Here is a 15,569-nt window from a genome sequence, read left to right as displayed (position 1 = left end):
ATTCTAACAGTACAGTATTTAAAGGCCATTAACTGCCTTGCTTCCTGCTCTTTAAAACAATTTCCCACATCCGCTGCTGCTCACCTCATCTCCTGAGCACATTTGGGCTTAAATGGCGATTTTGTTAACATTCACAGAGCTGACATTCTGGGACTACAGTCTTAAAGATAACTTGCTTGGAAATAAAACACACTCAAATTCTGGGAGTTATTTATTAGCAACCTTATTTAGTACTTGGTTTTTAAGTACAGCTAGCAATAGAGCAAAACAAAATTTAAAAAATCACTGCTTTCTAATTGTAAAATCTTGAAGCAGGAAGAGTTTTGATATAATATTGGGTCAGATATTATAGATGCTTTTAAGAAGGGAGGGAGGGACTGCCCCTAAATAACCCACATATTTTCAAGGTTTGCCCATACTTCTTTAGTTTATTGTGAATAATGTGATTAATGCATTGTGTTTGCAGCCAGCCTCTACTCTTTTTATGACCTGGTTGCCCCATAATTCTTAACAATTCTATGACGTCACTGCAGCTTCCTCCTCGAGCACCATGCCCTCTGAACCCCCATTTCACCTAGAAAACTGCCAGAAGTGGGACTGGGTGGGGGAGGAAGTGGGGTGATTTCATGTCAAATCAGACCAGCCTCAATTCTATCCATTTTTAAGGAAAGCTTTAAAAGAAATAGGATGGTATTGCACTGCACTTGGAGCCCTTTGTGCCATACTTGGCAAAGGGCAGCTCCTTCGCTCTTCCATTGCCAGGCTTGGTTTCTGTGCAGGTGAGGGGTGGGAAGAGGGTCTCTTTACAAAAAGTGCAGGGCTCTCACAGTGCAATTTTGTGCCTGTTGACTCATGAGGCTCTTGTATTTTTACTCTGTGCACGCAAATATGAAGACATACGTGACCCATACTTGGAAAGAGGTTCTGTTGAAATATGCCAGACCTTTTAGGACTGTTTCACAGAAGATAATCGTGTCTTTATAGAAAACCTGGCACAGGGTCCAAATGCACCCATGTCTAGTTTTGTCACATGTAGGTGTGATAAGCAGGGCTTTTTTTCAGCCGGAACTCACCGGAAGTCAATTCCAGCATCTCTCAGGTGGGTGCCATTGCCATTCTAAGAGAACGAGGGAGGCGTTCATGGTGAGTTCTCTTTTTGTAGAAAAATTGCACTGGTGATAAGGAAGCCTCAAACACATGGGCAGGCAAACTAAGGCCTGGGGGCCGGATCCGACCCAATCACCTTCTAAATCTGGCCCGTGGATGGTCCAGGAATCTGTGTGTTTTTACATGAGTAGAATGTGTCCTTTTATTGAAAATGCATCTCTGGTTATTTGTGGGGCATAGGAATTCATTCATTTCCCCCCCAAAAAATATATTCCAGCCCCCCACAATGTCTGAGGCACAGTGGAGCAGCCCCCTACTGAAAAAGTTTGCTGCCCCCTGTTTTAACACCTTCTAATATGGGAATGGATGTGTGTTTATTGAGAAATGGCATTCGGAGCCTTTTCTGCGCAAACTGCTTCCTACCTGCATACACCTACCACAGTGCCGCACAAGGTGTGAACTTCCTGCACTGAAAAGCATTGTGATTCATGTAACATCAAGTCCTCTGCAAGGTGTGTCAGTGGTGTAGGATCTCTCATGGCTGTTTCACACATTGATGTTGCAGACAGGAGGACCTTCATGTTGGAACTAACCCTTGCCTCCAAATAAATGTGTTTAGGATCAAGGTGTCTGTTCCTGAGTATTTGGAGAGCAGCACTGTGAATCTTGATTGCATGTACACACTCACGTTTCAAAGGCAAAAAGAGACGTTTGGAAAAACAGCTAGAAAATACAATATAGACATGTCATTTCGATTGCTAGTTATTAAGCACTGGCTGTTTTATGTTTTCTCTTGGTGTCTAATGTTAGAGCTCCCGCTGAGTTCAAATGATAAGAGGCCACTCTTTTATCTTTGGCTTCTTCTGATAACCTGCACAAAGCCCTTGAGCTCTGATCATGCTGCTTATATTGTCAGAGGAAATCTTCATTCAGATAAAAGCTTAGTAGCATTTGTTTGAACATAGCTCTTCTGTACACACACACACACACACACAAACATCCATCTCCTAGTTATGTGTTCTTCTTTTTAGAAACAAATGGTCAGTTTTTGTCTGCAAAAAAAGTGAGAGTATTTTATTGTGCATCTCCCTAAGGTGGAAATGCCTGCATATTAATTGTTCTCCAGAGGAAAACAACAAAAATGATGTACAGCCGTAATAAATAGTGTCCCCAATATGTGGATGTGCTGGGGGAGAGCAAGGCACTAAAGGGTTTCTTCTAATTCTCTGTGCATTTCCACCCGTGGCAGAAACTGGGATTGAGGGACAAAATGGGAAGGAGTCTCTCATCAGTCCCTGGCAGCCCAGGCTGGTGTGCAATTACTGACCTTAGCCAAGGGCAGGCCCTGGTAACTGCAAATTCCCCTCAGCATCACCAGGTAGGTGGGAGAAGAGAGATTGAGCCATCCCAAATGACGATGGAGGAGAAGTTGTTGACTCAGGGACCAATTCTTCCTCTTCCCTGTTACTTTGGAGGGGAATCCAAAGTAGGGTGGGGTGGGGGCAGGGATTTGGCCCACAGCTCACAATCTACCATGAATTTCACTGGGCTTCTACACTTGTAATATTTACTAAGTGCGTCCATGATCTAGCTGTGGCATAAAGGGGAAAATGCCTGCAGGCTTGCAAATCAAATATAGACGGGGAGGATCTCTGGGTCCCCTGGGATTTATCCACAAATAGTAATGAGGAAAACCTAGGAAATTTAGATTCTCTTTCCCCTTAATTCCTAAGTAGTTTTTCATGAATCCCACCAAAATTAAGGCATTCTTTTTTGCTATCTCGGAATACAAACCTTGGAGAAAATTATTGGCTTTAACAAAAGGGGGTGGGGAGAAATTGTGGAGGGGTATGTCCCTTCACATCAGAAATCTAATTTAAACAAAAACAAAACTCCTATCTCTGTGTGTGTGTGTGTTGGTGGGCAGTCAAATGTAACTAGTTGTCTAAATGCATTTATTAGAAAACATGATCAAAATTTAAAAAAATATCTGTTAAAGGGCTAGGCATGTTTGGTGTAAATCTTACATCTTGCTGCCCTCTGTTGGAAGTATTTTGAAACTGAAAATAGGTAGACTTTTGAAGATGTTAATTAAAACAATTTGAAATCACTTCCCCTCAGCAGACATAATTTTTAGAAAGCAATTCACTTAAATCTCTTGAATGTTTGTCTATTTTTCTTCTCCCTTCTTTCTATTCTTGTTTCCCCTCTTAATAATCTCACCATTGTTGAGCGATGCGCTCTGCTTCCCCTGTTGGCAATTGCTGTTTAAAAAGCATGGGAAGTCCTCAAAGCACTTCTAGGGCAGCTGGTAGTAGCTTGTTTCATGCGGTGCATGGAAATGAGCACATGGGGGTGGAGTGAAATTGTTCCTGGAGACCCCCCACATTCATCTAAACATGGGAAGAGAAATGATAAATCCTGGAGATTAGTCACTGTATATTTTTAGGAGTCCAAAATGATGCATCAAAGCATTGTAATCCTAAAGCAGCAACACACCAAGTGTCACCCCAAGCTCTGAAAATGTCTGGCAGAATTTAAAGGCCACCTTGTGCTTTTTGAAAGTAGAACATGAAATCATATCCAGTGCATAACCTGGTTGCAGTGGCGTAGCATGGGTTGCCAGTGCCTGGGGCCGTGCGTAGGGGAGGGTGGGAAACGCACAGAGTCATGCGCATTCAACTGCCTAACGGTGTCTGCATCACGCAGGAGATCGCAGTCACAGAGATAAGAAAAGAAGAGTCGTTCTGTTGTCTAGAGGGGTCACTTCCTGGTTCACTTCCTGGTTCACATGGAGAAGCTTCTTTTCAATGGAGCCCAGTGACAGAAACGCTCAGCTGTATTGAAACAGAACCAGGTGTTGAAAATGTGTGCACCCGGGGCACCCCCCACTACACCACTGCCTTGTTGCAGCTTCTAAAGTCATTAATCCCATTCATGCAATATACCGTATTAATACGGAATGCAAGGTAGACAGTTTAAAAGGAAATGAGGATTGTCTTGGTTCACCAGTGAGAATGTTATCAGACCAGACGAAAGGGGAAATGATTTCCTACTCTCACCCTTATTGTGAGACCACATGATATGGATGGTATAGGAATGCCACCCAAAATTGCATCTCCCGGTTCTTTATAACTAGTGTTGGGTAAGTTCCCCCCAGCCTGATTCAGAATGGGCTTCGGCAACAATTTATTTTCAAATGTTGTTGCTGTTGTTGTTTTTTAAAAAAACATTTTAAACTTAAACCAATTCCAAAATTTGTGCCCCACCACAATTATGCCATTTGGGGCACGGTGCAGCCTAGAAACCTCTTTGTTCCCATTTGCATGGTGACCAGGGCACCTGCCTGCCTCATGATGTCTTCATCCACCAGCAGTAGCCAACAATGTGGCATGGGGTGGGGGAATGCGCAGTGTGGTGGCATCATGCGTGTGCAAGTGCTTTTAAATGCTGGAGGGAAACGAGGAGAAATTGGCAATGGATGCTCTTTTCTGAGGTATTCCAGTGCCACTCGTAACAAATACTTCCACCATAAATCTCATATACTCTCACCTTAAAATCCTTCCTGTTCCGAAATAGGCTTTCCCAACACTTCCTACTGAAGGCAGAAATGGGAAATAAACAAAATGTTTAGAAGACCATGTTTCTTGTTTGGCTGGGTTCCAGTCAGAGCATCCCATCTTGCAAACTGAGCCAGTCCTGGCATTAAACAACCTGATTATCTTCAACACCTTTTATTAAATAATAAATCAGCATTAAGCTTTATGGCATCATGTGCTACCCAGGACAGTCATTTAGTTGGTCAATTTCAGTGCCGCTATAAAACTCTGAGTAATGGGTGTGGAACTGGTGGCAACCCTCGCTATTTATACTCGGCAATACTGTAAATTAAGGTTCCCAAAGATGCATTCAGTTTAAATTTAATAAGAGTTAATATATTCCTATGCTAAATAAGAATGGATTATTTATAACCAACACTCATGGAGAGCCAAGCAGGGAATGCAGCGGGGGGAGGGGGGGCGTCAGAAACAGTTGCATGTGGCAGCTGAGAGATTCTAGTTTCTTTTGAAAAACGGTGAGGATGCAATTTTTAAGCCCATTGCCTTCAGTAATTACAAAAAGCAGAATCATCCACTCAATATATTTCTTCCAGTTGAATGTGTTCCCATCTTGTGGAGAAAATGGAGAATACATAGTATGAAAATACTTGGGGTAAAAAGACTGCAATGGCTTTCGGGAAAGGAAAAGGATAGAAGAAGAAGCACGAATCTTCCTAGAAAATCAGAGAAGTGAATGGTAGTGCTTTGTGTATTCTTCAGTTCCACGCAGGCAAATAAATACTGTGGATGGTGGTGCTAAGGGAAGAGTTCAGCATCTTGGAATCAAAGAATCGTAGAGTTGGAAGGGACCCCGAGGGCCACATGGTCCAAGCCATGGGTCCCCAAACTAAGGCCCGGGGGCCGGATGCGGCCCAATTGCCTTCTAAATCCGGCCTGTGGACAGTCAGCATGTTTTTACATGAGTAGAAGGTGTCCTTTTATTTAAAATGCATCTCTGTGTTATTTTTGGGGCATAGGAATTCATTCATATTTTTTTTCAAAATATAGTCCGGCCCCCCAAAAGGTCTGAGGGACAGTGGACCGGCCCCCTGCTGAAAAAGTTTGCTGACTCCTGGTCCAAGCAATGCAGGAATCCCTGAGAAACCCAAAACCCTGAAATGAAGAGTCCTCTCAGGTCCCCAGCTAGCCTTGTTTGTGGACAGAGTGGACAGAGGACCCCCCTTTTACAGTCCCCAGGGACATTGTCCTGTGCAAGCGCCAGCTGGAGAGTGAAGAAAAACAGGGGTCCATAATTTACTGGTGTTTTTATCTTGTATTTTATTCTGTGAACCGCCCTGAGATCTTATGATAAAGGCATGGGCAAAGCCAAGGAGGAGTGGGGGGGAGTTGCCCCCCCCATCAAGTAAATCAATAAAAATAACTGAGGTTCTGCCTCCCCTAACACCCCCCCAACCGAAATACTAGCTACGCCCATGGATTAATGGCGGTATATAAATTTAATTAATAAATACAAATAAATCATGCCTTTGTAAGTATTACTCACTGGGGATGGGGAGAATCATTGGTGTAATTACTTTTACTTTTGTGTCCTTTTGCAGTTCTTGTGAGCTGTGCCCTCCCCTTTCTCTGGTGTTTTCTTTTAATTTGTTTGTTTGTTTGTTTGTTTGCTTGCTTGCTTGCTTGCTTGCTTGCTTGCTTGCTTAGGATGCAAACACGTGTTTTGCTTTAGAAAATCAGTGTCTTCTAGTAAAATAAAAAAGTACCGTTGAAAAGGGGATCTGATTTCCTCAATCCTTTTACTTCCTACCTGCTTCCTCTCCTTTTGTTATCAGTGTGTGAAGTTGTGTTAGTAGTTTTGGAAATGATGCCCCTCCTTGAAAAAGACTTCAGTGTCTCAGGATGAAAAATGAGAAGCCCAGTTCACTCACAAAACAATATCCTGTTGCTCTATAACAGTCTAGCACACTATTCCTCAAGGGGGGGGGGGTGTCCTTTTCATTCATAACCATTCTAGCTATGTTTTCTTTTTAATTTGTCACTTACACTTTCAACTTGTACATTTAAAAAAATGATAGCATTTAAAGCAAGAGAGGAAGAGCCACCCATGAAAGGGGTCCAAGGAAAGCTGTAATTTTGAAAGGACTGGGCGCATTTAAGTCTGGAAAAGTTTAGGGGTCAGGAGGAGAGATGCTGCCTGTTTCAAATATTTAAATGATTGCTCTGGGGTCTTTTTCTACATCTTCTCTCCATCTGTCCTCAGGGTGGTAGCAGCTATGTTGCATTATTCTTATCTGCAGTGCTTATACCCTCCTGTAACGGAAGTTTTTGAGGGGGTTTACACTACGCTGAAAATAAATAGGCAAGAGCAGTGCTCTTTTCTAGAAAAAGAGGTGCCGGAACTCACCAAGAAGGCCTCCTTTGTTGTCTTATAATGGCACCCACCTGAGAGGTGCCGGAACTGAGTTCCCGTGAGTTCTGGCTGAAAAAAAGCCCTGCCAAAGAGGATCAAATGCATGTACAATCTCTCCCTAAATCTTCAGATGTTCCACCTGCTGCTTTGCTGCTGACTCTTTGGGTCACAGTTGATATCAGAGCAAACAGATCTGTTTCCTGACAGATGTTCTTCCCTCAGAGGAGCTTCTTCACTGAGCTACTGCTGATGTCTCTCACAGCTTCTGGCTGCTGCTGGCAAATGCAAGAGGCCAGGAAGGAGAACAAAGGTGGCTATTAAAGCTTGCCCTTTGTTCCAAGACATCTGAGCTGCCACTCCGCCAGAGTAGGAAATAACCTTTGCTTGGAAATGGCTGCAGGGCTTCCACAGATGGGGCTCTGAGCGATGCCTCACACGCATTTTCCATCTCCTGGTGACAGATCAAGAAGCACGGAGAGATGAGAGGTGCTTATTGTCGCATCCGCCCAGAACCAAGATGTTTTAGAGCTACGCTGCTTGTTATGTTCCCTCACTATTCATTCATTTAAATGCTGCTTCTTGACCAGAGGCCCCCAAAGATGTTAAAGGATAACGCTGGTATAATACTCTTTCGAAACAAACAAATATGAGGCTTTAAAGTCTCCAACTGGCCTTTCTTTTCTTTTCTTCCCTAGCTTCTGTAAAACTTATCAAACAACATGCAGTTCACAAGCCATACAAATTGCTTGACAAGCTTTTCATGCATGACGCAACCAGCTTATTGCTGCTTTAACTGTGTGACTTGAAAAGGGCAGCAGGTTAAAAAAAAACATGGAAACAGCTGCATCCAGTAAGTAGTACTGGTAAAGGCATCTGCTCTTTCAGTCTCTGCAATGATAGTAATTTTCTGAATTTGTATTACATTGCGATAATGTTATATAATTGGACGTGGTAAATACATAGTCCAATATGTTCAGAAGTTTCCACTTATAATCTCAGTGACCCTGTCAGTATTTATCATCCTCGTTGTGCAGCTTGGGGACAGTCCCTTAGCTGCTTGGTCAGTTTGTGGCTTAGGTGGGATTTGAAGCAGGGAATTCTTGTCTCACAGTCCTGGCCTTCTACCCCAGCTCCCTCCCCGTTGGATGAATAAATATCACAATTGGATTTAGCAATAATTCCTATTAATGTGGTGGCAATTTTTAGCTGTTGTTACTGCAGATTATGTTTAACATGCATTGTTTCACACATTAAATCTCTCCCTGCAAGTACAAACCTGGGGGAAGCCTAGAAATAATTCATCCTATACAGTGGTACCTCGGTTTATGAACACAATTGGTTCCAGAAGTCTGTTCATAAACTGAAGCGTTCATAAACCAAAGCGAACTTTCCCATTGAAAGTAATGGAAAGTGGATTCATCCGTTCCAGACAATGAAAAACACCCCCTAAAGCAACAATTTAACACAAATTTTACTGTCTACCAAGACCATTGATACATAAAATGAAGGTAATAATCAATGTACTGTAATACAAAAGAATTAAGACAGTATTGTAGATGAAAAAAAATAAAATTAATTTGTTTTCTTATCTGGACTGATGATAGTCATTGTTTGGATGGGGGCTCAGGGTCCTCTTCTTCGCTTCTGTGGCAGCGGCAGCAGTGGGAGTTCGGCGACGGGGCAGCTGGGCCAGGGCCTCCTCCTTACCCCTCCTTACCCTGCTTTTGCCACTGGGACCCTCCGGCCCCGGATCTCCGGGTGGCCGGGCGATCCTGGCGCGGCGGCGCAGCAGCAGTGGGGGTGTTGTAAGGAGGGGGCTGCAGCCCAAGATAGGAAAAGAGGTGGTAAAGGAACACCTGGCTACTTTTAAATGAATTCAAATCTCCAGGGCCTGATGAGCTGCATTCAAGGGTATTACAGGGGCTTGTGGGTGTAATTTGTCTATTATCTTTGTCCATTATCGTTGAGAATTCTTGGCGAACAGGTGAGGTCCCTGCAGACTGGAGGTGGGCAAATGTTGTCCCCATCTTCAAAAAGAAGAAAAGAGAAAGCCCAGGTAACTACCAACCAGTGAGGTTGACATCGATACCAGGGAAGACCCTAGAACAGATTATAATTAAATGGTGAGCACTTAGAAAAGGGTGCTGTGATTACTAAGACCCAGCAGGGGTTTCTCAAATCAAGTCATGTCACATAAAGCTCACAGTTAAAAGCTTGGTGGGCCAGGGGAATGCTGTAGATACCTTGATTTCAGTAAGGCTTTTTACAAAGTCCCCCATGGTATTCTTGTGAGGAAGCTGGCAAAACATGGGCTGGATGAGGTAACTGTTAGATGGATTTGTAGCTGGTTGACTGACCAAACCCAAAGAGTATTCATTCATGGTTCCTCGTCATGCTGAGAGAAAGTGGCAAGGCTTCTGTCCTGGGGCCATTGTAGTTCAAGATCTTTCTAAATGACTTGGATGAAGGAATTGAGGGGATGCTCATCCAATTTGCAGATGACACCAAACTGAGAGTGGTAGCTACCTTGTTTCTCCGAAAATAAGACGTAGCCATAAAATAAGCCATAGCAGGATTTTTACGCATTCAAGGAATATAAGCCATACCCTGAAAATAAGCCATAGTGATAGGCAGTTTAACCTTTTAGGTTAAACTAGGCATCTCCAAACTCTGGCCCTCCAGATGTTTTGGCCTACAACTCCCATGATCCCTAGCTAACAGGACCAAAGGTCAGGGAAGATGGGAATTGTAGTCCAAAACATCTGGAGGGCTGAAGTTTGGGGGTGCCTGGGTTAAACTGTACCATACTTAATTTTTTAAAAAAATAAGACATCCCCTGAAAATAAGCCATAGTGTGTTTTTTTGAGGAAAAATAAATATAAGATGGTGTCTGATTTTTGGAGAAACGCGGTAATGCTGCAGAAGACAGAATCAGGATTGAAGATTACTTTAACGGATTGGAGAACTGGACCCAAACTAACAAAATGAATTTCGATAGGGACAAATGTCAGGTTCTGCACTTAGGTAAGAAGAACCAGATGCACAAATATAAGATCATGGGATACCTGGCTTACCAGCAGTACAGTCATACCTCGGTTTAAGTATGCTTCGGTTTGAGTACTTTCCGTTTAAGTACTCCGCAGACCCATCTGGAATGGATTAAGCCACTTCCCATTACTTTCAATGGGAAAGTTCGCTTCAGGTTAAGTACAGACTTCTGGAACCAATTGTGCACTTAAACCGAGGTACCACTGTACATGTAAAAAATATCTAGGGGTCTTACAGTATGTTCCCAGGGAACATGTTATGAATCATAAAATATGTAGTTTTATGTATACCCAAAATATAACTATATAAAGTATATACAGAGGGTGTTTTGTATGTACCCCTTAAAATGTAAAGTGTAACTGAAGCAAGCAATATCCTTATAAATGCCTACAGGTTATACTGATCATGAGGCCAAATGTACCCTATAATAATGAAGGGGTTCTTAGGTAGTCAGAAGGGTGCCTCCCTATTAACTGTTCTGCAAAACAGTATTCATGTGAGAGCATCCCAGCTCACATGCTTCATTAAAACATCTTACACTCAGCCTGTTCTAAAAGCAAACAATGTTGATATCTTTCACCGTTGTGATTGATGAAAGTAATGCTGTCAGTAGTAGCAAGGTGTACCTCATGATGAGATACTTTGAAAAGAAGGCAAGGCTTATGAGAAATGATCTTCTGATGATGTATGTGAGGAGCACTGCAAACAGTGGATATCTTTCTGCATTACTGAATCCAGCTGCCACTCCACTATTTCATTAACAATTGTGCTATTCCTTTCCTTTGAAGCACCCAGTGTGTTGGTTGGCATACCAGTAAATGTTGCTTTCTGTTGCCTGCTCTGATTGTGTCATGTCACCTCTAGACATCTGGCTTCTTCCAGACTGATAGGAGGCAGGGGAAAGGTTGATTAAGTTCTCTTCCACTAAAAAAAAAAAGAATGAAATTTGAATGCAAGCTCTTTATTTCATTTATATACCCCTTTCTTCCAGGGCAGGACCTGAGGCCGCTTGCTTCCCAAATTAAACACAGAGCTAAATATTAAAGAGCAATTTAATGAGATACTGTTTTCAAAAACAGCACTTAATCAAAACAACGTAAAGTCGTATAAAAGAACAAGAAAAGGAAGGGAAAATATACAAAACCCACCATTAAAAGACCCTGCCATCAACCACAACAGCCTTCTGGACCGTCTAGAGGGGCTGGGAGCTGGGGGCACTGTCATACAGTGGTTCCGCTCCTTCCTCCTGGGCCATGTCCAGAAAGTGGTGGGGGGATGAGTGTTCAGACCCCTGGACACTCACTTGTGGGGTGCCTCAAGGTTCCATCCTCTCCCCCATGCTTTTTAACAGATTGAGGTTGAATCCTGACAAGACAAAAGTATTGGCTTTGGGGGACAGGGGGCGGGCAGGTGTGGAGGACTCCTTGGTCCTGAATGGGGTAACTGTGCCCCTGAAGGACTAGGTGTGCAACTTGGGAGTCATTTTGGACTCACAGCTGTCCATGGAAGCGCAGGTCAATTCTGTGTCCAGGGCAACTGTTTACCTACCTGCCCACAGACTGTCTCGCCAGAGTGGTACATGCTCTAGTTATCCCCTGCTTGGACTACTGCAGTGTGCTCTATGTGGGGCTACCTTGAAGGTGACCCAGGAACTACAACTAATCCAGAATGTGGCAGCTAGACTGGTGACTGTGAGTGGCCACTAAGATCATATAACACCGGTCCTAAAAGACCTACATTGGCTCCCAGTACGTTTCTGATCACAATTCGAAGTGTTGGTGCTTCGAACAATTTGAAGTGGTATGTGCTTTCATACACAAAAACAGGTGTGTATGTGAGCCATTGTCTTCTGCCCCTCAAGCATTTTCTTCAACAAGGCAATCCATTGTCTTCTTTCCTTCACTGTTACTTTTTGGTGATAGTTTTACTCAGAGTAGACCTGTTGCTATGAATGGATCTGGTCATTAATTTCATCAGGTCTCCTCTGAGTGAAACTTAGAATACCACCTTAGATATGCCTAATAAGCATTGGGAAGAGCTAAGAATATAGGAATGTAGGAATCAAGTCTGAGTGATTCCATCAGATCCCCTTCCCTTACAGGAATAAAACTGAATTGATTTCCAACAGCAACTCGCAGGTGTCAGATTTTGCAAAGCTCATTTCATAAATGAGATTATGTGTATTCTTATCTGTCTCAGAATCTCAATTGCTTGCATTGTTCACACAGCCAACAAACTCCCTGACTTTTGGGTTTCAGTTACTCTAAATACATAATGGCGGAAGTTTATAACTGGCCTTGCAATCAGTAGACATTTGTTGCTTGGGAGAAAGATAAAATAGCCCCTTATCTTCCATATGAAAATCTATCCTAGATTGTTCTGCGTACCATAACTCAAATCAGAGCCAGTTTGGGGGAAGTGTGCCACGTTCTGTGATAGCTCATTTGGCTCACGTTCTGAGATCTAATGGCAGTTTCTGGCACTTCTTGAATTGTTCATCTGTCCTGTGTGATAGAACTGATCACTTTTTCTGAATTGTATTAAGACCTTGGCCTCAGTTGTGTTTTGTCCCATTCTCAGCAATATGTTAAAACACTACCCACCTGGTGGATTTGTAGCTTAAACTTAAAATCCTAAACTGCATAAAGCCCCTGGGATTGTTAACTATTTTTAAGGAAGGGCAATCTGATCTTTGTTATAAAGAAATAATTGCTTTTCTTTTAGTAGCAGCATGCCTACTAGGGGCACAGAATTGCAAGGGATTGGAACATCTGTGTGTCTCTCGTTGGAAGCAGAATGTAGGTCCGTTGCCGTATCAGCAAAATTACCGTAACAAAGAGATTACATACATTGACTGGTACAAATGATGTAGATGATTTTGTTGAAATATGGCATCCTTTTATAAAATACTTTACTGATAACCCTGAAGACTGGTAACTACTGAAACCACAGATTGGATTTTGACAAACAACTAGATTGATCAATCCTGGATGGGAGAAGGGAGTAGGCTGGGATTTTGTTTTTGTATATTTTTATCTTTTTTGTAATTGTTATATTATATCTTGAAAATGAATAGAACCATATATATATATATATATATATATATATATATATATATATTAAAAAATGTAGACTTCTAAAGAAACATAGACACATGAAGAGTGCTGTAGTCTATTTGGAATTTAAAACCTGGCCCTTCTCAGCTCCATTTTTTATTTCTTCTGACTAGAAGTAACTCATAGCTCAAAAAGAGCACTGGGACACCAATGCATCTTCCTTGTTTCTTATGTCTCTACAGAGAATTATTGGAACGCAGCCTCATTTATTACTCCATCTTCATATCTCCACTTCTCCACCTTTCAAGGCGAAACTAGTGCTGACATTTCTTTCTACTTCAAAACATCAGCAGCTGATGGAGTGTTTCTTGAAAATCTGGGGAATACAGACTTCATCAAACTTGAGTTGAAATGTGAGTATTTTCACAGCATTAATGGCATGTTAGGCAAAGGTAAGGCATTGGGCATCTAGCATCTTCTGTAAAACTAGCTTGTCAATCCTACTTCTTTTCAGAGTAGATGCGTTGAAATTAATGGTCCTATGTTAGTCACTTCCATAAACTTCAGTGAAGGTCCTCTGAACAGGGCTAGCATTGGACTCAACCCAATGTTGCAGAAGAGAAAGTGACGGCGTGTCCCTCATCTGCTCCAAAATGAGTTTTGTCTTAAAGTTAATGGCTACAGTCCAATATGGAATTTTATGTGCTTAAACTTGAGTGCAGCTAATGAATCTTGACAGATTCCTTCACTTTTTAAATTACATTTATATGTAATTTAAGGGGCTTGAGATATATGTTTCCCTTTCCTTCTTTAATCCACACAACAACCTATGAGGTAGGTTCAACCCATGAGAGATGCCTTTGGGCCAATAACTGTACACTTCATAACTCAGTTGAAGGTTGAACCTGGGTCCAGCATGCTATCTCAGTTCCTGCTTGACACCCCAGTGTTTTAGGGCAAACTAAATTTTAGAATACACAGAGGAATTATACCAGACAGATATGGAGGTCTGGTACACCCCAGGTAGTGTGGTTGCTGACCTTGAGCCAGACATCCTTGAGAATGAAGTCAAATGGGCCTTCGAAAGCACTGCTAATAACAAGGCCACTGGAAGTGATGATATTCCAGCTGAACTATTTAAAATTTTAAAAGATGATGCTGTCAAGCTACTACACTCAATATGCCAGCAAGTTTGGAAAACTCAGCAGTGGCCAGAGGATTGGAGAAGATCAGTCTACATCCCAATCCCAAAGAAGGGCAGTGCCAAAGAATGCTCCAACTACCGCACAATTACGCTCATTTCACACGCTAGCAAGGTTATGCTTAAAATTCTACAAGGCAGGCTTAGGCAGTATGTGGACCGAGAACTCCCAGAAGTGCAAGTTGGATTTCGAAGGGGCAGAGGAACCAGAGACCAAATTGCAAACATGTGCTGGATTATGGAGAAAGCTAGAGAGTTCCAGAAAAACATCTACTTCTGCTTTATTGACTACGCAAATCATTTGTCTGTGTCGACCACAGCAAACTATGGCAAGTTCTTAAAGAAATGGGAGTGCCTGATCACCTCATCTGTCTCCTGAGAAATCTCTATGTGGGACAAGAAGCTACAGTTAGAACTGGATATGGAATAACTGATTGTTTCAAAATTGGGAAAGGAGTACGACAAGGCTGTATATTGTCTCCCTGCTTATTTAACTGGAATTAAGATTGCCGGAAGAAATATCAACAAGATATGCCGATGACACAACCTTGATGGCAGAAAGTGAGGAGTAATTAAAGAACCTTTTAATGAGGGTGAAAGAGGAGAGCGCAAAATATGGTCTGAAGCTCAACATCAGAATTCATCATCTGGGTTGGGGAGGCCTCCTTTGTTTGGGTGGGTTGCAGCCTAAGTTAGGGGGTCCCCCCCAATTTTAGTCAGTTTCCTATTTGCTGTGTGTGTGTGTGTGTGTGTGTGTCTGTGTCTGTGTCTGTGTCTGTGTCTGTGTGTTTTATATCTGTAAACTGTCTGGAGACTATGATAATCCTTATATTAATCCCTGCTAGTCCAAGCAACTCATCTCAGGGTCTAGTAGTAACTGGGAACATAGTCACATAACAACACAACCCAATTGCACCAAATCTTCAATACACCTTTCCCCTGCATTGCTTTTGCCCACATTTCTAGGAGAGCAGGTTTAGGGCAGGGGTGGCCAACTCCCAAGAGACTGCGATCTACTCACAAAATTAAAAACTGGCAGTGACCTACCCCCTACAGATCGCTGGGGAAACAAACGGCCTTACTGAGTAAACTCCGTCTTCTGCTCTGCAGATTGTGCAACAATGGAGGGTGGGGCAAGGGGGCGGGGTGTGTGTTCTATTTTACCACGCTAAGGAAAGGGACTCAGT

At 42.5% G+C, this 15,569-nt stretch overlaps 1 protein-coding gene across 1 annotated transcript in view; it reads left to right on the top strand.

Annotated features, from left to right (window-relative positions):
- Positions 1 to 15,569, top strand: part of CNTNAP2 (contactin associated protein 2) — an 869,542-nt gene that overhangs the window by 786,322 nt on the left and 67,651 nt on the right. The window contains exon 16 of the mRNA XM_035101355.2: positions 13,424 to 13,594. Coding sequence (XP_034957246.2) covers positions 13,424 to 13,594 — 171 coding nt within the window. The remainder of the gene's footprint in view (positions 1 to 13,423; positions 13,595 to 15,569) is intronic.

The sequence above is a fragment of the Zootoca vivipara genome, chromosome 12 (genome assembly GCF_963506605.1).
Source record: "Zootoca vivipara chromosome 12, rZooViv1.1, whole genome shotgun sequence".
Classification (NCBI taxonomy): Eukaryota; Metazoa; Chordata; class Lepidosauria; order Squamata; family Lacertidae; genus Zootoca; species Zootoca vivipara.
This window is presented reverse-complemented; position numbering and strand designations above follow the sequence as displayed.